Source organism: Paramormyrops kingsleyae, chromosome 9 (assembly GCF_048594095.1).
Source record: "Paramormyrops kingsleyae isolate MSU_618 chromosome 9, PKINGS_0.4, whole genome shotgun sequence".
NCBI classification, from domain to species: domain Eukaryota; kingdom Metazoa; phylum Chordata; class Actinopteri; order Osteoglossiformes; family Mormyridae; genus Paramormyrops; species Paramormyrops kingsleyae.
This window is the reverse complement of record NC_132805.1, coordinates 24,738,155-24,761,779: the sequence shown is the minus strand read 5'-3', so window position 1 is coordinate 24,761,779 and position 23,625 is coordinate 24,738,155. Positions and strand designations below refer to the sequence as shown.

Here is a 23,625-nt window from a genome sequence, read left to right as displayed (position 1 = left end):
TTCATGTCTGCAATAGTTCAAGGGGGTGAGAGACTGGAATAGGGAGTGAAAGGGGGTGGGAACGAAGGAACGGGGGAGGGAGAGCCAGGAGAGAGCATTTCGAGTTCAAGTGCATGTGTAGGTTATTGTTGGAGCTGAAATGTTCTCACAAACAAAGGGGAGATGCGACACACAGCAGCAGTGGAATTAACTGAAAGACACCATTTCTCAGACAAAGGGGATGTAAAATGGGGGGAAATAATACAACCGGAAGCCAGGAGAAAAGAATCTATCACCCCCCCCCCCATACATACTCCTCCTCTTTCACTCCCTCTAAGATATTCCTTCATGAACCACTCACCCTCCCCCCGTCTCCTCCCTTGCTACCCTGCGCATACACGCACACACACAGACGCACACACACACACAGACGCACACACACACAGACACACACACACTTGCTGACTGCCTCCCTCGCTACCTTGCTCTCTGCTCTCAGACACCACACCAGACTCAGACTTTTTTGTAATTCCTTTTGCTCTCGAGTGTGTTTGCTAGTGCACAGAGAGACTGCTCTGCACTGCTCCTGTGTAGGGTTGCCCAGGCACCAAGGCAGGCCCGTGTTCCTCCTCTTTAGGCACTGATGCCTGCACATCCAGCCCCAGCAATTAAATATTTTTTTCCAGAAATTTTCATTTCAGATTTCCTGATATTTTTTTTTCCCAAATATTTTCTTCTACCCAGCTAAACCCTTCCCCTCGTCCCCAGATGCCGAAGGGAGGGAAGAGCACAGGGACAGTGTCGGTGGACAAGAGGAGATGTGGGAAGCAGAAAACGGAGGAGGAAGGCAAGAGCGTGAACAGAGTGAGGACTGGCACTGGGCTGCGAGACGAAGAGGGAGAGACGAGAAGAGCGAGAGGGAGGGAGAGAGACGGAGCGGGAGATGGCCAAATGGGAATCAGTCAAAATCGCGGGAAAGGAAACAAGAAAAAAATGTCTAGACTCATCCAACCTACTCTGGTATTTTGCCTCTTTCATTTTCTTATTTGACCGTCATTCATTTACGAATGTTCCTCACCCTTCTCTTCTAAACATCTGTTTCCTACATTCGTTCACCTCATTCTACTTTCCTCCTGTGTTTAACTTCCTTCTGCTATGTTTCCATAATTTGTGAAAAACAGGATATTCTGCATTTGCCTACTTCGTAATATAAACGTTCTTGAATATTTTCTATATCTTTTCTCCTGTTCTCATTTACACATTGTGTGTTTGCATTCACGTATCTCCTTCTGGATTCAAATGTTCCGCATTGGAGAATTATAAACTTACTGCATTTTTTATGGCTTATTTTTTTTTTCTCCCTATGGAGAATTTTGTCACGTGAGAGAGAGATTGTATCTGTGTGCACTCTAACATGAGCCCCAATCCTGGGGCCCCGAAGTGGGAAGCTTTAAAGGGCGAGAAATAGGGTGGGGGGCTAATTTTTCCTCATTTCATTACTGAACTCCACACTCGTTTGTTTGTGTGTGTGCGTCAGTGTGTGTATGTTACATGTGGGAAGGCAGGCAGGTTCATATATAGTATTACTGCTGATGTGGACTCATTCATGCAGTTTTCCTGTTGTTTAAAAAAAAAGGGAGAGACATTGCACACAAAATGTAGCCCCGTTCTTGGGGTGTCCCCCCTTCCTTCTGTCCATAAGACGCTCCTCCTCTCATCTGTCGCTTACCCATCCATCTCCTTATAGATTTAATAGATCGGCATTACAAAACAACAAGAACTGATCATCTCCAGTGAAATGTCATGTATATGTGTATATCTATGTAAACATACATATTATGCAGCCTCCAGATAAGGTGTTCTCTCTACAGAATCCCTCTGCCTTGTCTTTATCTTGCCTTGCGTTGTTTGATTTATATGCCCATAGATTCCTGATCATCTTTATCCTTAACCTCCTGTACTAGGGGCACACATGCGTTGTTGCTGCGGCATTCCTCAGGCCCACGTACGCCGCTCGCCTGCATACGCTCGGAAGCTTTGTGTCGTCTGAAGGCACGCTGGCACACAAAGGCCATGCCGGGTATCGCGTCGCAAGCGCATGCCGCCCACCAGAGGCGGAGGACCACGCTGCGGTGATTCCCCCAACAGTGCGAGTCACTGTGCCGTAAAAAAAAAATCCTTTGGAACAGAGATCTCAGAGATTCTATGCCTCCAGATGCATAGGTGATGAGACTGGGGAAAGTAGAGTACAGTTTCAGTAGAGGTGAAAAGTAGATGACTACCCTTCAGTCAGCCCTGTGCTGTAGCTGTTTTGGTTTGGTTATGGATTTTAGTGAACAGCAGCTTGTAATGGTCAGCCTGCACCATTCTGTGGTGTACAGTTCATATGAATGTGCCTACAAGGCATGTTAAACTACGTAAAGCTGCTCTCTGCTGAGCTCTCGCTTGCTACGAAGGGTTTAACTCATCTGAAGCTAATACTACATGAAGACAACTTAACTTAGTTCAATGCTCATCAACATAGTGTGTGAAAGTAATTGTATTTAGCACATAAGACTTAAAGATTTTCCTATTTTCCTATTTTTTTTAAGTGAAATTGCTGCATCTGAATTGGTATATGGCCAGAAGAAAGTGAGAGATCATCTTTGTGTTTTGAATGTCTTTTTCTAGGGAGTACATTTGGTCAATAATCACTAATGTCATGTACAAAAGAGTAAATTACATCGGCTATTGAAATAAATACCTAAAATGGGTTAGGGAAGAAGATTCTCTCTGTAGGTCATGTGCTTCCTAATCCATCCATCTTCCATTGGCTTACCCTGAGCTGGGTCACAGGCTCTGGAGTCTATCCCAGGCAGCACAGGGCACATGGCGGGAGCACATCCCAGATGCTCCCTAATCTCAAGTTTAGATCAGAAATAACATGACAATTCACAAGTAACAAAATGCATGGTGAGCCATATGAATCCGCTCTGTGTGGAGCAAATTTTCACAAAAAGAGTCTTCCCAATGTGCTAAAACAAAGTGCCCAACCATTTTGATTGCAATGGGATCGATATGGCTAATGTGTTTCACTTTATGAAACATTACTCAGCAGGTCTATGAATTATGCAGCACTCCGGGGGTTACTCGCCACAGGCTATGAAGCACAGTGCAGGGGAAGCATGTGATCATCTCCCATAGACTCTGGTCCTCATGGTCCATGTTAAGCAAATCCCACTGGAGTCGATGTTCCAGACTGTGTCAGTGTCGGGCCACCTGCAGTCCGCTGTCATTAAATAGTCCGGGATCACAGAGTACAGTACCCCCTCCCCCCCTCACAAGGGCACCCTGCAACGCGTCCTCTGCTGTAAGTGTTGCCCGAGTAATGTACACTCGTTGACACTCTTAAAACTTTTTAAAAGTCTAAAAAATCAAAAAGTACGGTTCTTACTTTTTTTTACCACTTCTACTTCACACTGTTCAATATATGCTGCGACACAGCAATATCAGATGGTCCTAACTTTTGGTGTTACAAAATTGCATTGTTATACCCAAGTACTTTTCCAGGGGCTCTGGGTTCCCTCCTGCATTCAAACACATTTCCTGTCTTGACTGAAGATATTAACCTGCAAATGTTTCATACGTGTGTTTCCGCTATGGAGAGAGGCTGTAGGTCTTAATGTGCAGTATGACTAGCTTCAGACAAGTGCAGGGGGAATAACAAATGGAATGCATATGTCGGATGGTTTGCAGGTTTCGAGCCAAAGAAGCAGATGATTCTATAGGCTAAACAGCTGGGTCTATCTTGAAGTGGATGCTCCAGTAGGCCAAATGGCCAGGTCTATCTTGAAGTGGATGCTCTTATAGACTGGATGTCTAGGTCTATCTTGAATCGAGTGCTCCGATATGCTGAACAGCCAGGTCTATCTTGAAGCAGGTACTCCTATAGACTGAACAGGTGGGTCTGTCTTGAAGTGGTTGCTTTTATATACTGGACATCTGGGTCTATCTTGAAGTGGATCCACCTATAGGCCAATGAGTTGGGTCTATCTTGAATCAAGTGCTCCTATAGGCCGAAGAGTCTGGTCTATCTTGAATCGAGTGCTCCGATAGGCTGAACAGTCAGGTCTGTCTTGAAGCAGGTACTCCTATTGGCAGAACAGCTGGGTCAGACTTGAAGCGGATGCTTTTATATACTGGACATTTGGGACTATCTTGAAGTGGATGCACCTGTAGGCCGAAGAGTTGGATCTATCTTGAATCGAATGCTCCTATAGGCCAAACAGCCAGGTCTATCTTGAAGCAGGTGCTCATTTAGGCTGAATAGCCAGGTCTGCCTTGAAGCGGTTACTCCTGTAGGCTGAAGAGCTGGGTATATCTTGAAGCGGATGCTCCTACTGGCCAAACAACCGGGTCTATCTAGAAATGAATGCTTCTATAGGCAGAACAACTGGGTCTATCTTGAGATGTTTCCCTTGTTTGTCTTTCAGGACAAGTTTCTTTCCAATTTGCCCATCATCTCCTACTGGTCAGTGACAGCAACCAAAGGTCAATTTAAATTTCTTGCTCTATAGATTCCTTTTAGGCAAGGACTTACTAATATTACAAAGTGGTGCTTATTATCAAAGTACAAAGTAACAAAGCATTGTTTAGTCTATATGAAACTATTATTAAGGTTTTATATCATCAAACAAATAGGCATGCAAATACATGTACTCTTTGGTTTGGTTATGGATTTTAGTGAACAGTTCTTAATAATACATTTCGTAAATAAATGCTGCCAGTTGCAAGTTGCAATATCTTCAGATGGAATAATGTTGCCTCATTTATATTGTAATTTTGTCCTTCTATGAAAAGTTTTATATTATTTCCCTTCTTTGATAACTGGATTGTCAGTATGGTTCCCATGCAATCTAAGACCAAGAAAAGTCTTAACAATATAGCTTAGCATTTATTTACCGTTTGTGTTTTATACATATGTCCTTGCTAATCTAGCTTCTCACTTGTCTAGCTCAGTGTTGTGGCATTCAGTACAAACCTGCCTATAACAGTTTAGCCTGCGGTCAACAATAGGCACACTGTAATGCTTTGCAGTCCTGAGTCTTGCAGGAGATTATGTTTGCATGTCTCTAAGTGTCTTGTGTTTCGGTCCCATTATATGATGAAGCATGAGATTGTTTGCATAGCATTACAAGGAGAAAGGGTCTCCCATGGTCTGGCACGACACTGTGGCAATGTGTGGGTTAATGTCTGCAGGCCCTAGGAATGTGTTCAGGTCGGCAGTGAGAATTCCTCAGCCCTGCGTTAGTAGGTCACAGCACTGACACGAGGCTGGCTCTTATTTTAGTGTGCTGTCTTGCTGTCTCCCTTTTCCCTCCTTCCTGCTTGTCTGTTCTCTTCCTACCATCGCCCTATATGTCTCTTTTCTCCCCCATTTCTTTCTCCGTGCCTGTTCTGTATAGAAGCTCCTTTCCCAACTCTTGGAGCCTGGGGTGCTGGGGGTTGGGTAGGAGAGGGAAAAACAAGAGGGCCCGTGTGTCCTTATAATGCGGTGCAGTCCATGTCTTGCCAAAGCTTTTAGGGATGCTGATCTCACACATTGCATGGAGTCTGCTTGGTTCCTGTCATTTGGGAAGTTATCCAAGCACTCAGCCACCTATTCAACTCTTTCCAACTTGAAAATCTGGTCTCAATAGTTCACACCTGACACCTAATGTTCCAGTTGTACATTAGTGTAAATGATCTAATGCTTTAACCAACAGACATACAGTATCAAATAATAAACTGACAGGCACACCAGCTGTCTGACACTGTCAGTAATGTACTTGCTGGTTGACTGTAAAGGCAAGATGGACTCACTAACTAAAGGTCTCGCTCATGGTAAATAACAAGATAAGCACCGTGAAGTTTATATGCGTTGTGTGTGTTGCCCTTGCTGATTGGCAGCTGCTTGTACTGACATGTCCAGCTGCCTGCTATTGGGGCTGCCTCCCTGCGTGCCAATGCCAGCCAGCCAAACAGAGAGCACTAAGGGGGGGAGGGGGGGTCAGGCTGTCGATGGCAGGAGCTGCAGAGCATCATGCCAAGCTTCTGAGCTCCCCCGAGGAGCATCGGGAGAGGGAGAAAGGAATGTGAAGCTTGAGGGTGGCCAAAGAGAGCTATCACCAAAGCTTGGCCATGTTTCCCACTTACCTTTCATAGACATTCAAACTTAAGGAACCATAGTGTCCCCCAGCATAAGCCAGTCTGAAATCACCAAGCTACATGTAGCTTAATCAAGGTCTTGTTCGACAATTGAACTCTGCCATGACATCTACTGAACTGATAGATAGGCACTGAAATCCACAAACACGATCTCTAAGACCACTTGCGGCATCCCGTCAGTCCTGACCCAGACATAACTTTCTGCAAGAGGCTACTGTGAACCTCTCTGCAGACTGCTTCACTCCAGTCCAGACGTAGTACTAGGAATCAGGAAACATTTGTGAAATGAAAGCGGCTTCAGTGGCTTAAACTTCAAAAAGTAGTTAACAATAAAATAGTGGCGGGTAGGCCTAGCATAAACACTACTCCGGTATTGTTCAAATCTACAGTCAAGCTGAATGCCACCGGTGAATTAATCTCTTAAGCTGTGGGTAATAGTAACAATGCAGCGACAATGATTTAGAAGAATGGCATCATTATACATGAACTAAATCCCTTTTTCAGATTCTGGCATGTATATATGACACAATAATTGGACAGTAATAGACCGGCTGTATGAATGGAAATTATACCCTTGCAGGTTAAGTGATAATAATTTGAAGGAAATCTTAGGAAAGGCCCGATATAATCAAAAGTAAAAATGTTCAAACTGCATTCCTGACTTTAAAATTAAAATAATCCAGTTCGAGTAGGATCCATAACATATGAAGTGTAGAAAAGGGTTTCCTTCATCTGGAGCAAACTGTATCAGGGAAGCATTTTCAGTAAGGGCTAAAATGTTTCCAGATCTTTGCATGGATATCTTCAGAGATGGAAAACAGTAAACCACTAAGCACTTGCTGTTTGATCTTGCTAGAATAGTAAGTTTAATTTATAAGCACATGGAGTAACAGAGTGAGGATATTTCTATAGATTTAAGCCTTTCTTACATGTAGCCTTCATTGGGGGCTGGTGTATTGTCTCAAGAAGTGCACTAATGAACTCTTTGTGGCAATACGAGGGGCTTGAGACTGAAAAGTTGGTGCATAGTTCGCTTGGCGGGGGATAGGCTGGGCAGGTGAAGGTCGCTTGGCGGGGTGGGGGAGGGGTGGGGGCCTAGCCGTGTGCTCAGGGTCAAAGGTGAATCTGTGCTCAGATGCAGTCTGTCTGGCCTCCGCAGACAATGTGGAAGGTTGCAGCCAAAAGGTCAGAGGTCAAGGGTAGGGAAACACAACACTTCCCCCTCCCCACAGTCCTGTTCGCTTTCATTTTTCAGTATGTCTGTCTTAAACCTTTACTTTGCATGTACAATATCTCATTTCTAAGTGTTATTATTGTTTATACTTATAGCAATTTATTAATTCAATGAAAGACGCACCCTGTAAAAATCACGTACAGCCATCCAGCTATCAGGCATTAACTTGTGATTTTATCCTGCTACCTGTGGCGATGCGGCTGTGAATTTTGTCTCTTAATTTGTAGCCCATTTGCAGATACTAATTTAATAGATAATCAATAACATAACCAAGAATGTCATTCTTTTTTATTTTTTAGTGTTAATCCAGCAGTATGGCGCTGTTGGGCTCATTCAGTTTGTGTTTATGCAGACAGCTACCCCCTGAGAAGCCAGACCACCACACACATACACACACACACACTTTCCCCCCTTTCTTGCTCACTCTATCCCATTTGGGCTCAGTATTGATCCGAATACATTTGCGTCCCATTGATCTGCTAAACTCTCCACCAGCCCCTCTGCTGCATCAAAAGAACAGAACCGGTATGCAGAAGAGCTGGAATGGGCCCCGCGCGGACGCACAAGTGGCTCGGACCCCGGTGCAAATGGCCCTGTGAACTCGCTACAAGGTCGGCACATGACACAGACGGCAAGCATCTGCAAGGATGCGAGATGGCTCTGCCTCACTTCATACAGCTGTGAAACAGACAGGCGCTACGTGCACAAACAAACACAGGAAGAACAGCAGAGCTCTGTCACCAAGTACAATCACAGAATGCTTGGGCTGAACATATACTGTAACCCACGTATGTGTGCATTCTTATCTTTATTATCTTACTCAGTTTCCCATCATATAAAGCAGTGTTTTCCAATCCGGTCCTCAGGGACCCACGGTCACTCCTTGTTTTTTCTCTCTCCGTACTCCCTGCCCAGCAGTCCGCATTTTTACTCCCTCCTGGTTCCCAGTAGAAAAAACGTGGACTATCTGTGGGACCCTGAGGACCAGATTTGGAAACATTGATATAAAGAATAGTTTTGCTTAAAAGGGTATCACCCTACCTAGAAATACCCCTAATTCAGCTGACTGTAAATTTTTGGCTATGCTCTGCTTATTTTCCATTATAGGACTAAATGAAGACAAAATAGAGAACACTTTTAAATAACCTTCTTTTAACTGTATCTAAAATCTATCAAAATCTATTTTGAAAGTAACAATGGTTCTTTCATGTCTTATGTCAATTTTTGTGCATTATGTTTTTCATATGCATTGATTTTCATCAAGCAGGATTTCACTGCTATAGTTACTCTGGTTTTTGGGTATGTTGATGGCACAGCCACACAGACAGCTGTGTGTTATGTGAGGAAAGACATTTCATGGATTCTGATTCTGGTTCTTGGATGCAGCTGTTCTTGAAATGCTGCATAAAATTATCATTGCGAATAGTAAAATGATCTGTCAAATAAAATAATCACCTTTGCAATTTTCATATATCAGAAATACACTGAAATAAACTGAAAATTGTAGTTAAATGACTGGCCATTGAAGTGAAGTGCTGATGTATGTGAAAAGTAACATGTTAACAGATAACAGCTTTAGCAATCTCTTGATCAGATTTACTTTCATGGACATGCACTTTTTTATATGTTTACACTTTAGGCTTGTGGTCAAAAAAATAATGAAGGTGCATGAAATGGAAAGAATGAATGGACCTATAATTCTTATTCTGCCCAGGAGACCGCAAGCTGGTTTGGGAATGCAGGTGCACATCGACCTTCTCCCATGCCTTTTGTAACTCTGAAGTGGGACTGAAAAGATTTGATTGACATCTTGCCTGTACCCCGCCCCCTCTTTCCCATTCTCTTTGGTGGTGGCTGTGTTTCCATGACACCAGACTGTTTAGTCTGCCCTTTGACCCCTTTGAGGGGTTCTGTGGTCAATCAGGCATTGCAAGCAAGGGGCTAATGGGGGGGGGGGGCGGGGGGTGCACTCTCGCTATATAAAACTAAGCAAGAATGGTACTTATTTACATAGGCAACATGAGACATAAAACTGCAGGCTAATTTTAAATAAAAAATAGCAGCACTAAATATTTAAACAGAACATGTGCTTAGGAAAACTAATTAGTCAGCTAAAAAAGAAGCGGCACTGCTCATAACCGGGGGAACATTTCCACTGGAGCTCTTAACTCAGGGGCACAGATTACATTATTACCTTATTTTGTAGTAAATAAAATAACATAGCATGTTAGCTGATAACTTAGCATATTCACAAAGTATTAGGATAAATGCATATTGGCTCATGAGTCATGGAATCTTTGCAATTCTCCTAATTTCTCATTATTTTTCACACAAATGCAGTGTGTCTGAGGCATCTGTAAAAGGCTTGCACTTTCCAAGCAGTGTGTTTTTTGGAATGCGCTGTCGCCCACCCTCAAATCTCACTTATCTTTTGTTAAACTAACCTTGCCCCCTCCCTCCTGACAGCATCCCTTCTCCAAGACTCTAACTGCAGCCTCTCCTTCTCTGTGCTCCCGTCTCCCTGCGTTGCTGAAGGACTCCAGGACAGCTCCAGTGAAGGGGGCCCTGGCAGCCAGGTAGCGATGTGACATGTTTGCATGTTTACAGCCTCACTCACCCGCAGTGGTGAAGAGGCCCGCACTGTAGCCATTGCAACACTATGACCCTTAAGTACTTCCTCTTACAAACAGAAAAAAACCTGGTCTGACTATGAGGAATCCTCCCATTCGGGAATGTACTGTCTGCTGTTGGACAAGTATCCTTGCAAAATGTAACATGGGTGTTGCTGCTGGAGATGAAGCCTTTCTGGGAAGTGATAATATCAAGCATTGATCATTTTTGATAATACCCATTGGCAATAGGTTGTCTGAACGGACTTCATGCTGCTAAATTGAAAAGGGGGTTAATAAGGAGTATTATTTACGGCTACCAAAATTTCTGCACCTGCTTTGCCACTGCTTCTTTGTTATTTTCTTTATTAATGTTCATTATATTGCTAGTTACTTTAACTGATATTTTGGATTCATTGGATTTAAGTAAATGTTTATAGGTGTGATAAATGCCTGAAGTGGGTTTGCTTTTACGGTTTGCCATCAACATAAATCTACCCTTTAGCTAGAAATAATGATAATAAAAAAAACCCTAATGAAACACGAGGGAACTGCACGAGTTTTTTGACATCTATAGTAAATGGAATGTATTTTGTTATTCTTATTTTGAACCTTCTGCCAGCATCAGTCTGAAATGAATCCCTGGTCATGTGTCATTTAATCTCTGAATATTTTTTCACTTAAAGCATATTATACGAAATAGGTGTCATCCAAGGATAAGTCTTTAGTATATAAGTCTTTATCTGGCAAGATAAAGCTGGAATGAATCTGCTGCACACTGCCATTTATTCATCAGATGATGCATCAAATTATACCTTCTTTTGTAATACATAATGAAAATGTATATGATCCTATGTCTGTACAATATACCACCTTACGGCTGGTTTAGAAAATGGCAGTGACTACCATCAGTGTCATAGTCATTGTTACTATAGTTTCATTTTTTTTAGTTTTTATTTTTATATTATTTTCAATTTTCATTCGAAATCCAGTTTAGTTTCAATTATTTTTCAGATTCAGATTTCAGATTTAATTTAAAAAAAATATATTTCTATTTTTTTTTTTGTATATTAAGTTTTAGTGTATATTTTAGAATTTTTATTTTTAGGGATACACTGAATGTTGTAGAGCTATTTTATGTGTCCAGAGAATTCTACATTTATATACAGTGCACATAATGTACTAATGTTTTATAAATGGGCAAAACATATTCCAGGTATTATTAATGGTAATTAAAGATAAGTAAATCATTACTTTAGCTAAACAGTGTCAAAAACAGTAAGGGAACGTATTTGACATTTGGTGTTATTTTATTTAAAAGTCTGAAGCGGTATTAGTGTCAGAAGCGGTATTTGTAGTTTTTGTTTAGTTGGTTTGGTTTATTTTCATACGTTATTTTATTTAAGTTTACTAAAATGTTTTCTTAGAGCTTTAGCTTTCGTTAATGAGAATAATCCTGGTCCTAGAAGTATTTGTGTGTTTGCTTGTTTGTTTGTGTGTTTAATCTGGGAGATTTATGAGGAATCTGGTTCCTTTAGTGTCATTTTGCCTCTGTAAAGGAGAGTTAGATCGGAGGATAAGGAAAAGGCTTTAGGAGTCACTGTTGTCCTCTTAGATGATAAGTAAAGCACATATTTTGTAAGAAACAATCTGTTTTCAAAATTGCTTCTATTTAAAGCCATAGGCAAACACAAAAGTATACTATTTACGAATATAGTGAAGTGAAATATCACATTTAGTCTACATTGGTATTCCCAAAAAAGTATAGCAAGCAAGCCAAGACTCCCAGTTTTATCAAAATTATTTTAAGCTACTTTTTGTTTTTCCCTCACCTAATGATCAGTAATATGCAGAATGGGGAAAAATGAGTACTCATTTCAGCCAATCAAACCAATTCCATGTAGAACATAAATGCATGTTTATTTCCTTGATTAAAAGGTCACTATTTAAACTTTATTGTAATCCAAGTATTAAACACATGTACTAAATGCAAGCCATATTTATTTCCAACAAGTATTAGATGGATCGTACCATTTGGCAAGTAAATCTAAATAAGTAAATAAACAATAGTGTATTAACATAAAAAAAATCCAATAAATGTTATAATAATATGCTTTAAATATCAAGAGAGTAATCAATGAGATATTTATACTCCAAAAAATAGTGTTATTTTAGATTATATTGCAGGTATATGTAATAAGTATGAAATTAACTTTGTTTGCTTTATTTTTATATTGAATCTTCTGTAAATATTTCCTGTTAGAAAATGGTTGCATGAATTATAATTGTTTGATGAACTCCAGATGGCCGTTTAGATGCACAATCTGCTAGCTTTAGGTTTAGAGATACCACCAATCAGACAACTAAAAGAGAACACCTAAATCAAAGGTGTTTCCCATTGATGTTGTGAGACGTGTCAGGTCCCCACCCTTGCGCAGCAGCAGATTTCACGGCATGGGCATCGACTAGCTCTCACATTCATGTTATCACTGAGCTGGCATAAATGGATATTTCCCAAGATTACCAGCAGACTGATTACCTGGCAAGATAAACTGAAACTCAGAGCAGGCTTGCTGGCAGCGATGGTTTGTTCCGAGCTGGGAGCACGCGTGGATAGACTGGCAGAGAGACGCGTGGGCAGATTGGCAGAGAGACACGCAGGTAGACTGGCAGAGAGACGCACGGGTAGACTGGCAGGGAGACACGCGGGCAGATTGGCAGAAAGACATGCGGGTAGACTAGCAGGGAGATACGCGGGCAGATTGGCAGAGAGACAAGCAGGTAGACTGGCAGAGAGACGCGCGGCTAGACTGGCAAGGAGACACACAGGCAGACTGGCAGGGAGACACGCGGGTAGACTGGCAGAGAGATGCGCGGGCAGACTGGCAACGAGACACGTGGGCAGACTGGCTGGGAGATGCGCAGGTAGACTGGCAGCGAGACACGTGGGAAGACTGGCAGGGAGATGCGCTGCCATAGGTACGATCCTGCTGCATTTCTGCGTGAAGGGGCTACAATAGGAGCGCGATAAGATGGAGGGAATCAGAAGGAAGACTGAAACATGTGAAAGGAAGGTGACCAAAAGATAATGGATAATGGAATAAAGAGATGTTAATGGAAAAAGGAGAGAAAAGCAGGAAAAGACAGGAGCATAAGTCTGGAAAACGCGAGAAGGCCTGTTATGAAGGGCAGAGAGTAGGGGAGAGGGTACCACCTATGGAAGTGCAGTGATATTAAGCTTGGAAGTACTGGAAAGATGCTGTTGGCATCACCATGGTAACCAGCTGCTCCCTTGTTTCTGAGTACCTGGGGTGGTCTGCCACCCAGCATCTTGACACATGGCTTCACCTACTGTACAAGGACTCAAGATTCACAGATTCAGAGATGGAGAAAGTATTTCTGCTGCTTGTTCACTTAACTAGTGCTGAAATTATTTGATTTCATTGGCCTCTGCCCCTTTTTTGAAATAATTTATGTAATGCAGTAATTACCCTGAGGGTGTTATGTGCGGCCTGCAGTCCTTTACATCAGGGGTGTCAAACTCCAGTCCTGGAGGGCCGGAGCCCTGTGTAGCTTAGCTCTTTCCCTGTTCCACTATAAATGATTCAGCCCAAGAGCTGTGTGGTAATTAGCACAAGGAGTTGAATCAGGTGTGTTAAATGAGGGGAAACCAAAAACTGCGCAGGACTCTGGCCCTCCAGGACTGGAGTTTGACACCCTTGCTATTGGTCACAGCTGAAATGATGAAATACATATCAGAGCGATCAGTCGTTGCGTTTTTTTTTTTGGTTATGTCTTGGTTGATATAAAATACCTTCTACAACTTGGTGAACTCTAAAATTTAATGTAAGCTAATGCTTTGTGAAGGCTTGCCACACCAATCCAGTGTTTTGTGCAGGGACACTGCAGTACAGCATTATTAAACTGTATTGTGTGTGTGTGTGTGTGTGTGTGTGTGTGCGCATGGACAAAAGTGTTCCCAGTCAATGACCACAGTTCTCAGCGTCAAGCACAACAGTGCCCCCCAATGGTAATAAAACCAACTTTCTGATTGTGCCAGGAGAGTGCTGGAAACTCCACTGCTGATATCACGTAGCTTAGCAAGGTGTCTGGGTGACAAGGAAAGTTGCGCAGTGAATCATGAAAATTGATTGACCTTGATTATCAGCCCACTTGGGATAATCCCAGTTTTCGAGGCAGTGCAGAATTGGACAGATAGGAAACGGATGGCATGCGCCAACATTTCAGCAGATAGATTAGATCAATATTTCAGGCAGTTTTTTTTTTTTCAAATTTAAGTAAGGAAATGGGTCAATATGCACAGAAATGGAAAAGGCAGAGGAAGACTGGTGCTGTGAAAGAAAGGGTGAAGGACAGGGATGAGCCAGAGTGTGAAGGAAAGGGTGAAGGATGGGGACTGGCCAGAGTGTGAAGGAAAGCATGAAGTGTGAGGACAGGCCAGAGTGTCAAGGAAAGTGTGAAGGACGGGGACTGGCCAGAGTGTGAAGTAAAGCATGAAGTCTGAGAACTGGCCAGAGCGTGAAGGAAAGTGTGAAGTATGAGGACTGGCCACAGTGTGAAGGAAAGTGTGAAGGATGGGGACTGGCTAGAGCCAGGATGGTGTCGGGGGAAAAAGATGTACATGTGTTTTGTCCAGTGACCAACAGAGGGCAACAGCAACTAAGAAATTGAAGGTGATTAAAAAATTAGTTTTATTTGAGATTCAATCCCCTTCTTAAGCGTCTCCCTCTTCAAATAAGCCCAAATATATAACTGTCATCTATGGAACAAACTGATTCAGGTGTTTAGGGATGAATCTTCTTTCAGTGTAAGAAATAGCCATGTTAATTTGCCCACAGATGTGCTCAGAGCTAAAGCATGCACCCCTGCAAAGACGAGCTGCATTTCACCCAGAGACTGTCAGTGCGGCATAATAAGGTGGAGGGAATGTTCTGCAGAAGAAACAGTGCAGCCTGTCTTTTGTACTTTCAGAACAATGTTAGCCTGTTTAAAAACAATACAATTTCTTTATGTCCGTTACATAAAAACAACGTTTGTTAGCAGCTCGTCAACAGGCAGGCAATAAAATGGTGTAATGGGTAAAGCTCTTGATGTAGAACATTAGAAATGAGGGTGGGACTGATGGATAGACGGATGGATGTACAGACATAAGGATGCACAGCTGGATAGACAAATACCAACAAAGGCATTGCTGGCCCCCAGAGAGGCCTATACTGGGTGGAGGGGAGGGGCAGGGGGGAGGGGGCGGAGCAACATGAGTGCACTGCAGCGTGAGGTAGTTGGTTGTATGGTTTCGCATAATAATAAGCTCGGAGATAACTGTACAACCTTCTAGCTTTCCTTGCGGTGTCACCAACACCAGCAGCCTGACAGAGAAAGGCACTCCCCAACCCCTCAGCCTAGTGGACGGTAAGGGGCGGGTCCCCAACCCCTTAGCATAGTGGACGGTAAGGGGCGGGTCCCCAACCCCTCGGCCTAGTGGACGGTAAGTAAGGCACGGGTCCCCAACCCCTCGGCCTAGTGGACGGTAAGGGGCGGGTCCCCAACCCCTCAGCCTAGTGGACGGTAAGGGGCGGGTCCCCAACCCCTCAGCATAGTGGACGGTAAGGGGCAGGTCCCTAACCCCTCAGCCTAGTGGACGGTAAGGCGCGGGTCCCCAACCCCTCGGCCTAGTGGACGGTAAGGGGCAGGTCCCTAACCCCTCAGCCTAGTGGACGGTAAGGCGCGGGTCCCCAACCCCTCGGCCTAGTGGACGGTAAGGGGCGGGTCCCCAACCCCTCAGCATAGTGGATGGTAAGTAAGGCGCGGGTCCCCAACCCCTCAGCCTAGTGGACGGATGGTAAGGGGCGGGTCCCCAACCCCTCAGCTTAGTGGACGGTAAGGGGCGGGTCCCCAACCCCTCAGCATAGTGGATGGTAAGTAAGGCGCGGGTCCCCAACCCCTCAGCCTAGTGGACGGATGGTAAGGGGCAGGTCCTCAACCCCTCAGCCTAGCGGATGGTAAGGGGCGGGTCCCCAACCCCTCAGCATAGTGGACGGTAAGGGGCGGGTCCCCAACCCCTCAGCATAGTGGAAGGTAAGGGGCGGGTCCCCAACCCCTCAGCATAGTGGATGGTAAGTAAGGCGCGGGTCCCCAACCCCTCAGCCTAGTGGATGGTAAGTGGTGGGTCCCCAAGCCCTCAGCCTAGTAGAAGGATAAGTAAGGGACGGGTCCCCAACCCCTCAGCTTAGTGGACGGTAAGTAAGGGGCAACTCTTGTCATTACATTGCCATGGCATTTGGATGTGGTCTAAAGGGTAGCATATGAGCTGTGAGGTCACACCTGGGACACTTTCACAGCCTGAGTTTCTGTGTATTGTCTGGGAGCATCAGGCTATAGGAGTAGACACTGTCTGCCTGTGCTATTTCCACTTCCCCATGATTTCTACATGAAAAAGATTAAACAAAAAGACACCCAATACTGTGTTTTTTTTTCAATTATTCCTTGAATTGTTTGATATGTTTTTCTTGTCCTAATATGTAGTCTCTAGTCCCTCATATATAGTTGTATGCCCTGAGGGTATATTTGTCATTTTATTTAATTCATGTTAATATTATGGGTGCCTATTCAATTAAAAAAATGTGCTTTTTAATGCATACAGAGACTGCCACATAAAACCTCAGATCTATCTGCCTTCTTATTTAAATGCCCGCTGTTGTTCTTATGTTTCGATTTCTGGACTTTTCTGATCAGTGATGAAAGGGGACTCACCCGGGTTGCTTAACCACAATGGCTTACCATCAAGAACTAATCTTTTGCATTATATAGCCTCAGATAATACACTCCCATTCAGCTGTATGCCGTACCTCGTCTTAAGTATGTGCATTGTACCCGAGTGTCTGTTGTGATTGTGTGTGTGTGTCCTCCCTCCAACCACCTCCCCACAAGTCCCCCAGCGTGTCTGGCTAGTGGCTCAGACAGCCAGTATCCGCATTGCGTTGTACCTCTCCTGTAAGAAAAAAGGGCTCATATCAGCATTCTGCGCTACTCTCTAGTCTACACAGGCAGAAAATCTCTCCGCTCCCTGGTGAAAACAGGGCACCCCTTGTCTGATTTTAAGAAGCCGTGTCGTAATATTTTAGCGTTGGGCTTTTTGTCTTGTCGATGTTAAACATTTGATGTATAGCAGTTTTACACAATGCCCCAATCAGGTGTGGTGTATTTGTGGTGTCAAACCATGTGCAACCGATGTTTTCCTACCCTGACGTCATTTTAGTCGCCAATTAGTGTCACCGCGCTAATACAATGGGAAGGTTGGCGAGTTGAGTAAGTAAGCGAAACTTCTTAGAAGCAGCAGCATCAGGACTAATGACATCAATGGTTGATTGAGCTGCGCCTCAAACCTGGGTCTCACATGTTGCCGCAGGTGCTGACAGTTCAGACTGATGGTCAAAGGTTGCAGTCATACTGCTGTGTACTTGAGTGCTTCCCATACAGGTCACAGCAAGCTGCCTCGAGAATACCACCTCATAAACAGGATGGTTCACATGGAGGTTACATACAGAAGACCCCCATTTTAACTTAGGATACCCCGCCAGGAATTGCATAGGTAAATAATGTGACTAATTATAATAATTACTGAAGACAGGCGTAGCCCATTTTGTGGCATTACGGCATCCCTTTCCCTTTTGCAATATTTTTTCAATATTTTCAAGTGAGTGTAAAGTTAACTGAAACCAGATGCATTCACCATTGTTTTTATTGAGATTACACTGAAATTGGAAGCCATCTCAACAAATTTACAAATGACATATTGTCTACATCATTGCCAGCCAAACAAAATGAACGGTAGAAAGGGAGATCTTTCCCTGCAAAATGTCACCCAACTTATGTAATATAACCGACATAATCGTATTATATTGATTACTGAGGCAGCTGCAAACATTCACCTTTACACCATGCCTCAGTCTATGTCAGCCCACATTCAGATTGGTAGCATTTCTAGACAGGCATTTTAAGGTAAAGGGTAATTCTACTGAATGTAGGGGGACACAACTATGGTACTCAGAAAGGAAGAAGTTGGTTCCAAAGTAACGACTGGTCAAAGGATTCTTTGATTGCATTTGGGAACTATAGCCAATTTCTTTAGCTAACACTGACTGCAATCTGCTACCCATCAACTGGACTCCAACCATAGAAGCCCTATGTTTAGCATTGTGGGCACTAAACATTTTAATGAAGGGGCAGCGCTAATGCAAACTCAGGTGGTGGTATTCGATGAGATATTTTTGTCACTTCTGGCCTTGACGTACTTCTTATTCTCAATGAGACAGTGACCCTCCAACACCCCCCCCCCCCCCCCACCACCTCACTTTCTGTTTCTCTCACACATTTCCTTTTGCAGACACATGCAGGCAGCAAAAAGGGGAGCGAGGGAGACGGAGACGTGATGCCTGAAAAATGTGAGGGGAGCGAGAGAGAAAGGAAGAGGGGGAGAGCGGGTGGATGAAACAGCGTAAGAGCAGGAGAGGATGGAAATAAATAAATGGAGATTGGGAGCACTGAATACGAAAGGTGGAGAGAAGATGAACATGGAGGGAAGAGATGCTGAAAAGGAGCAGGAATTGTGGCGAGAAATGTGGACAGAGAGTATGTGTGAGAACGAATATGCTGATAGCTCATTTCTCTGTGTGTGCATGCTTTTATCAGTGACACAGACTGACACGAGAGGACAGTGAGAGACCGGACATCCGTAGGGCTGAGGAAGGCAGGCAGGCAGGTTAGCACCAAATGATGGAATCAATAGCCTTGTCTGCACTGAACCAGCTGTTTAGCTCACTGTCTGGTGAAACTCTAATTGCTTGTAGCCATCCAGCCTGGCGGGGAGAGAGCCTCACAGAGACAGAGGCGGGGAGGCACAGAGGAGCAGGGGAGAGAGCAGGGCACAGTCTGTGTTTTTCTCCACTATTTACAGCCTCAAGAAATGAAGATAAGGAAGACTGGGGCAAAACAAAACCTTAGTTCTGTTTCGTTTTTTGGACTAATGGGGTGATTATTGTGTTTTTTTTTTTGTTTTTTTTTAAGACTGCAGCTAATATCACCGAGACAGCAGCAGCCAGGGAATGGAGAGAGAGAGAGACAGAGACAGAGAGATAGAGAGAAAAGGAGGAGAAGAGAATCAGTTTCCTTTTTTGTGTGTATATCTGTCTGGGTGTGTGTGCGTGTGTGTGTTAAAAGAACAATTTCATTTGTGTATCAGCAAATACTGGTGAGTGTGCATGTTACCTGATGAAGAGTAAGCATGTCCTTCTGGTTATTCCTGTGCATAATCTAATTTAATCTAACCCTTTAAATCATTCTTATTTTCCATCCTTGAAAAAATTTTTTTTCTCTCTGTCTAAATGATTTACTTCAGATTTCCTGCTCCTGCAGTAGTCCTTATAGCCGATGAAGAACAAGAAGTTGAATGAACAGGGAAATGTTTCAATGAATGCTGGAAATAATTAAGCGGAGAATTAAATTCCACAAAAAAAAATGTATGTGTTGCATGCATGTCCTATTGTGCATTATGGTTTGGCATGTGCGCACATGTGCTCATCTATGTGGCAAGCTATTACATGTGCTGGTCATGGAGGTGGAGGATATGACGGTGTCCCTGTATTGTACTGAGTCTAAAAAATAAAATACAACATAAAAAATACAGTATTCCTTATATATAATATAATTAATGTGGTGCCTAAAGAAAAGGGAAAGATATTTGAAATAATCCTTTTATTATATGTAAATGTATTGTATTTGTACCTAAGCTATTTGTATTTAATCTTATGGACAACACTGCTCTTCTTGCATACTAAGAAAGTGAAAAATCAAAATTAATTTGTACGCACCATTGCAGGACCACAAGAGTATCAGTCTGAGAGTCGACTGCTAGGTGGCGCTAACTCACTTTGTGACTTCCAGGGAAAACGTTCATATGTGCTTTTTTCCCGACTTTTTGGATTCTGAGGGTTTTCTCTGTTTTTCTGTGTTTTCTGCAGGTGATATTCCTGTGAGGCTGACAGACATATTGGAAGTCTTTTATTGTGAATCATCAAAATGGAACCACGAGAAGCTTCTCAAATGTCTATAGAGCGCCCCCCCCCCCCCATCTCCCAGTTCCCCCCGCCTCACATAAAACCCATACCAGTATCCTCACAGCGCACTGTAAGTGGAAGGATAATATGTATATGTTCATGTCTGAGCTGTGACGTGTCTTTCACAGGTGAATGAACAGGGCTCAGACACAGTATATTACATGAGGTTAAAACCATGCTATAATGAAACTCTGGCAAAAAAAAGATTTTACTTGTCAGCAAAGAAGGGAGACACAAAAGCTATAAGTACCAAACAGCAGTATAAAAATGATCATTCTTCTGAGTGTTGCAGAAAGTTGACTGGCTTTTTTTGGTAGAAGAGATAGTATAAAAACATTAAATACTGTTCTGTCATTTACATCTGTGCTCCATATAATAAGACATGAAATGTATTCACTTACTGTATATTTATACATTTAGTTTGATTTAAGCAATACAAGTGAGAGGTGTACAAATTTGCACTGCTCAATTTAGCTATTTGCAACTTTATACTACAAACTACAGAAAATTTCACAACTGGTGAGAGTATGAAAGATTGATGCTGACTGACAAAAGTACCACATTTCTCAGGTTGTGATATGTGACATTAAGTTTGTATTCTGTCCAAACTTAATGAGATTCTTGCCACCATAGATGTCAGATCTGAATCCAGCTACAACTATTCCAGGCTGGAATCTGCAAGTTACCCGCAGAGCACTAGAGGCGCCACACGTGCCTGGCTGTCCCTGAGACCCTTAACCTGTGAGGTGACTTAAGATCACAGGTGAGGGCCTCGGGAACAGGGCTGCATGTGCTCGCTCCGCAGTGGGATGTAAGCACCAACTCCAGCACCAGTTTTGGAACATATCAAAGGGTGGTGACTTTTCATAATGCCTTATTTTCCAGGCATAAAAATGTTTTGACCTTTTGATGCTCGACTTGCTTTTTAATCATTTGACTAAGATAAATAAAGAACATATTTGACTTACTGTTAAATCAGCAGGAACATCACAGATTGATTATTGTATTGTGATCCATCCATCCATCCATCCATCCAGAGCCAGCTCTACCTTTTCAGGAGTCCTAGACAAAGCTTTACTTGGGAGGCCCTCTTGCCCAGAAGATTGATGATAATTTCACTTCCTCCACAACGCAGGCAATTCAGGGGCCCAAGGCAACTTCCTGTTCTGCTCATAGCTAAAGCCAGCCTCATGTCCATCCATCCATCCGTCTGTCTGTTCATTCACCCATCCATCTACCATAATCATTAACTATAAAATTGTATGCATTTCAGAGACTGCTATGAACTGATCTAACTATTTCTTCACTTAATATGCAGCAAATATGGATGTCTATGGAGTCAGCTTAAAAAAATATGAAAATGAACACTGAATCTCACTTGGCGGTCCTTCCTGGGAAGTCGGTTGCACTGTCACCAAAGTGATCGTAGATGAGAGGTTTGTGCTTGCTGGGTGGCCTTGCATTCAGCCCAATGAAACACCAAAGCAGCCACTCTGCCACACACACATTACTTTGCAGCTTCAAAGTAAATAAATGAAACTATCATTTGCATCTCGATCTTGTTTACTGATGGCTAATGGCTGCCTATTGGAAGCAATAAAACTATAAACTCACATTGAATCTGTACTGAATTTAAAAAGGTATCTGAAGGTAACAGACATTAGTGAGGGATATGACTGCCAGTAGACTGTAAAACATTCACTCTGTACATATGTAGTATGATTCCTAAACACACAACACTAAGTACATAATTACCTATTGTTAAATAATGGGCAGCTTTGTTTCTTTATCTAAATCACAAAAAAATCATTGTTTCTGAGCTATTTTAAGATTTCATGACCTATAACCTTTGTTGTCTATTGAACAAGTATGTGGGGGTCACACCTGGGCATTACATACAGGTCACATGACACAAACATGAACACATTACTCACGGACAGCACAGACACGGACAAGCAAGGGATAGCTGTAATAGTTCAGTGCATATGTACACTTACAGGATGGTAGCATAGTAGCGAAAGATACCAAAATATATACATGGATGAAGAGGAAACATTACTGAAGTGTGTGATTTACTGAAGTGCATTTGAAGAATCATAATTCACCTAAGGAAATAATCAAGAGACATTTCTGTTAAAACTGGTTATAATATAGTATGAATGTTGGACTGTCACATATAATAGTAGGTAATTATTAAATTACACAACAATCTATAAATTCCATTGTAATCCTACATGGTTATTTATCCAAACATAAATAAAAGTCATATAGAACACAATTCACAAACTGTGCCCTGTATTTATTTATTTCTTCAGCATGCAGAGTGACCTTAGTGTGTCCCAACACCTGTCCTCATACATGTGGTGCTTGCGGTACCCAGGAACAGTCTGGAGACTAGTATTGATTGGCTCGTCTGTGTGGAGACAAACGAATGCATTAGTACCCAACTCAGCCACCCTCTGAAAATATATTAACTCCGTGTATTAGGCACTCTGTCTGGTTACCATGGTGACACACAGAAGGGGGAGGAGCTGCAGAATGGGTTGAGGCAGTGGGTTTGATAGGTAGTCTGTCCCCAACCCGTTATTGTCTCTCACCTTTCTCTTGCTTTCTTCCTGTCTTTCTTCGTCCTTCCTCCTACCGCGATCTTCTCTTTATTTAAAAGCTTATCTTCTCTTCCATGGCTGCCCCACATTTCCAGATCCCTTCTTTTTCTTAATTGTTCAGATGTTTCCCTGTCCATTTCACTTCCTCCTCCCCCCAATTTCATTAGAGTGGTTTTCTTTTGTTCGATAACTCTGCCCTACTTTTCTGCCTCTCTCTCCTCCACTGAAGTCCTGTCCTCTAGCCTCATACTTAGCTCTCTGCTCAGCTCTCTCATTTTTATCTCTTTCATGGGCTGCATCCTTTGCCCCCCCCCCCCCCCACTCCAATTCTGCATTCTGCAGCAAAATACTGGTGCATTGTGGGAGAAATGCGGGAGCAAGACAATGAAAGCAAAGGAGGGAAATGAGGGTGAGGGGTGTTCTTTCACTTTTTTTTCTACCTTGTTAAGGAACAAGGAGAGAGAAAATAGCAACTTAAAAAATATATATATATATATATATATATATTATAATTTGGAATGCATCTCTCATGTAAAATTCCTCAAAAAGTACTGCATACAAATTTGCATTTACTTGTTAAGCTGTTAAGCTTTTACTGTTAATCAGCTTACAGCTTTTCCCCATTTACACTGCAGGCTAAGTAGCTTGCTCATGACAAGTACATTAGAGGGACACGTGACCCCACCCAGACTGGGGAGACCAGGCCCCCACCCTGAAGCCAGACCTGGGGAGGGAGTTTGTGGGTGAGCGCCTGGTTGCCGGCCCAGTTCCCAAGGGGCCCGGCCTGGCAGAGCCGAAAAAGGTTACAGGGATCCACCTTTCTATTAGGCCTGACCCCCTGCAGGAGGGGCCGTGGGGGTTGGGTGCAGTGTAGATCG

General features: G+C 43.0%; 2 protein-coding genes across 13 annotated transcripts in view; one reads left to right on the top strand and one right to left on the bottom strand.

Annotated features, from left to right (window-relative positions):
• Positions 1–2,178, bottom strand: part of smg9 (SMG9 nonsense mediated mRNA decay factor) — a 76,944-nt gene extending 74,766 nt beyond the window's left edge. For both annotated transcript variants that reach the window (XM_023834811.2, XM_023834813.2), the window contains exon 1: positions 2,173–2,178. The gene's annotated coding sequence lies outside the window, so the exon portion shown is untranslated. The remainder of the gene's footprint in view (positions 1–2,172) is intronic.
• Positions 92–22,419, top strand: LOC140592674 (uncharacterized). Of its 11 annotated transcripts, XR_011993063.1 has the most exons (7): positions 92–999; positions 4,452–4,489; positions 7,895–8,010; positions 9,866–9,975; positions 19,093–19,201; positions 19,424–19,544; positions 20,046–22,419. XR_011993063.1 is itself a non-coding variant. In XM_072716606.1 (6 exons), the coding sequence occupies exons 1-6, from the start codon at positions 748–750 to the stop codon at positions 19,101–19,103; spliced, it is 585 nt and encodes a 194-aa protein (XP_072572707.1). In that variant the 5' UTR covers positions 92–747; the 3' UTR covers positions 19,104–19,413. The 11 variants fall into 11 exon arrangements, 6 of the variants coding, with proteins under 6 accessions (XP_072572707.1, XP_072572706.1, XP_072572705.1 ...); XM_072716606.1 differs by lacking the exons at positions 19,424–19,544; positions 20,046–22,419 and adding an exon at positions 18,413–18,470 and having other exon boundaries at positions 19,093–19,413; XM_072716605.1 differs by lacking the exons at positions 19,424–19,544; positions 20,046–22,419 and having other exon boundaries at positions 19,093–19,413.
• The last annotated feature ends 1,206 nt before the right edge of the window (positions 22,420–23,625 follow it).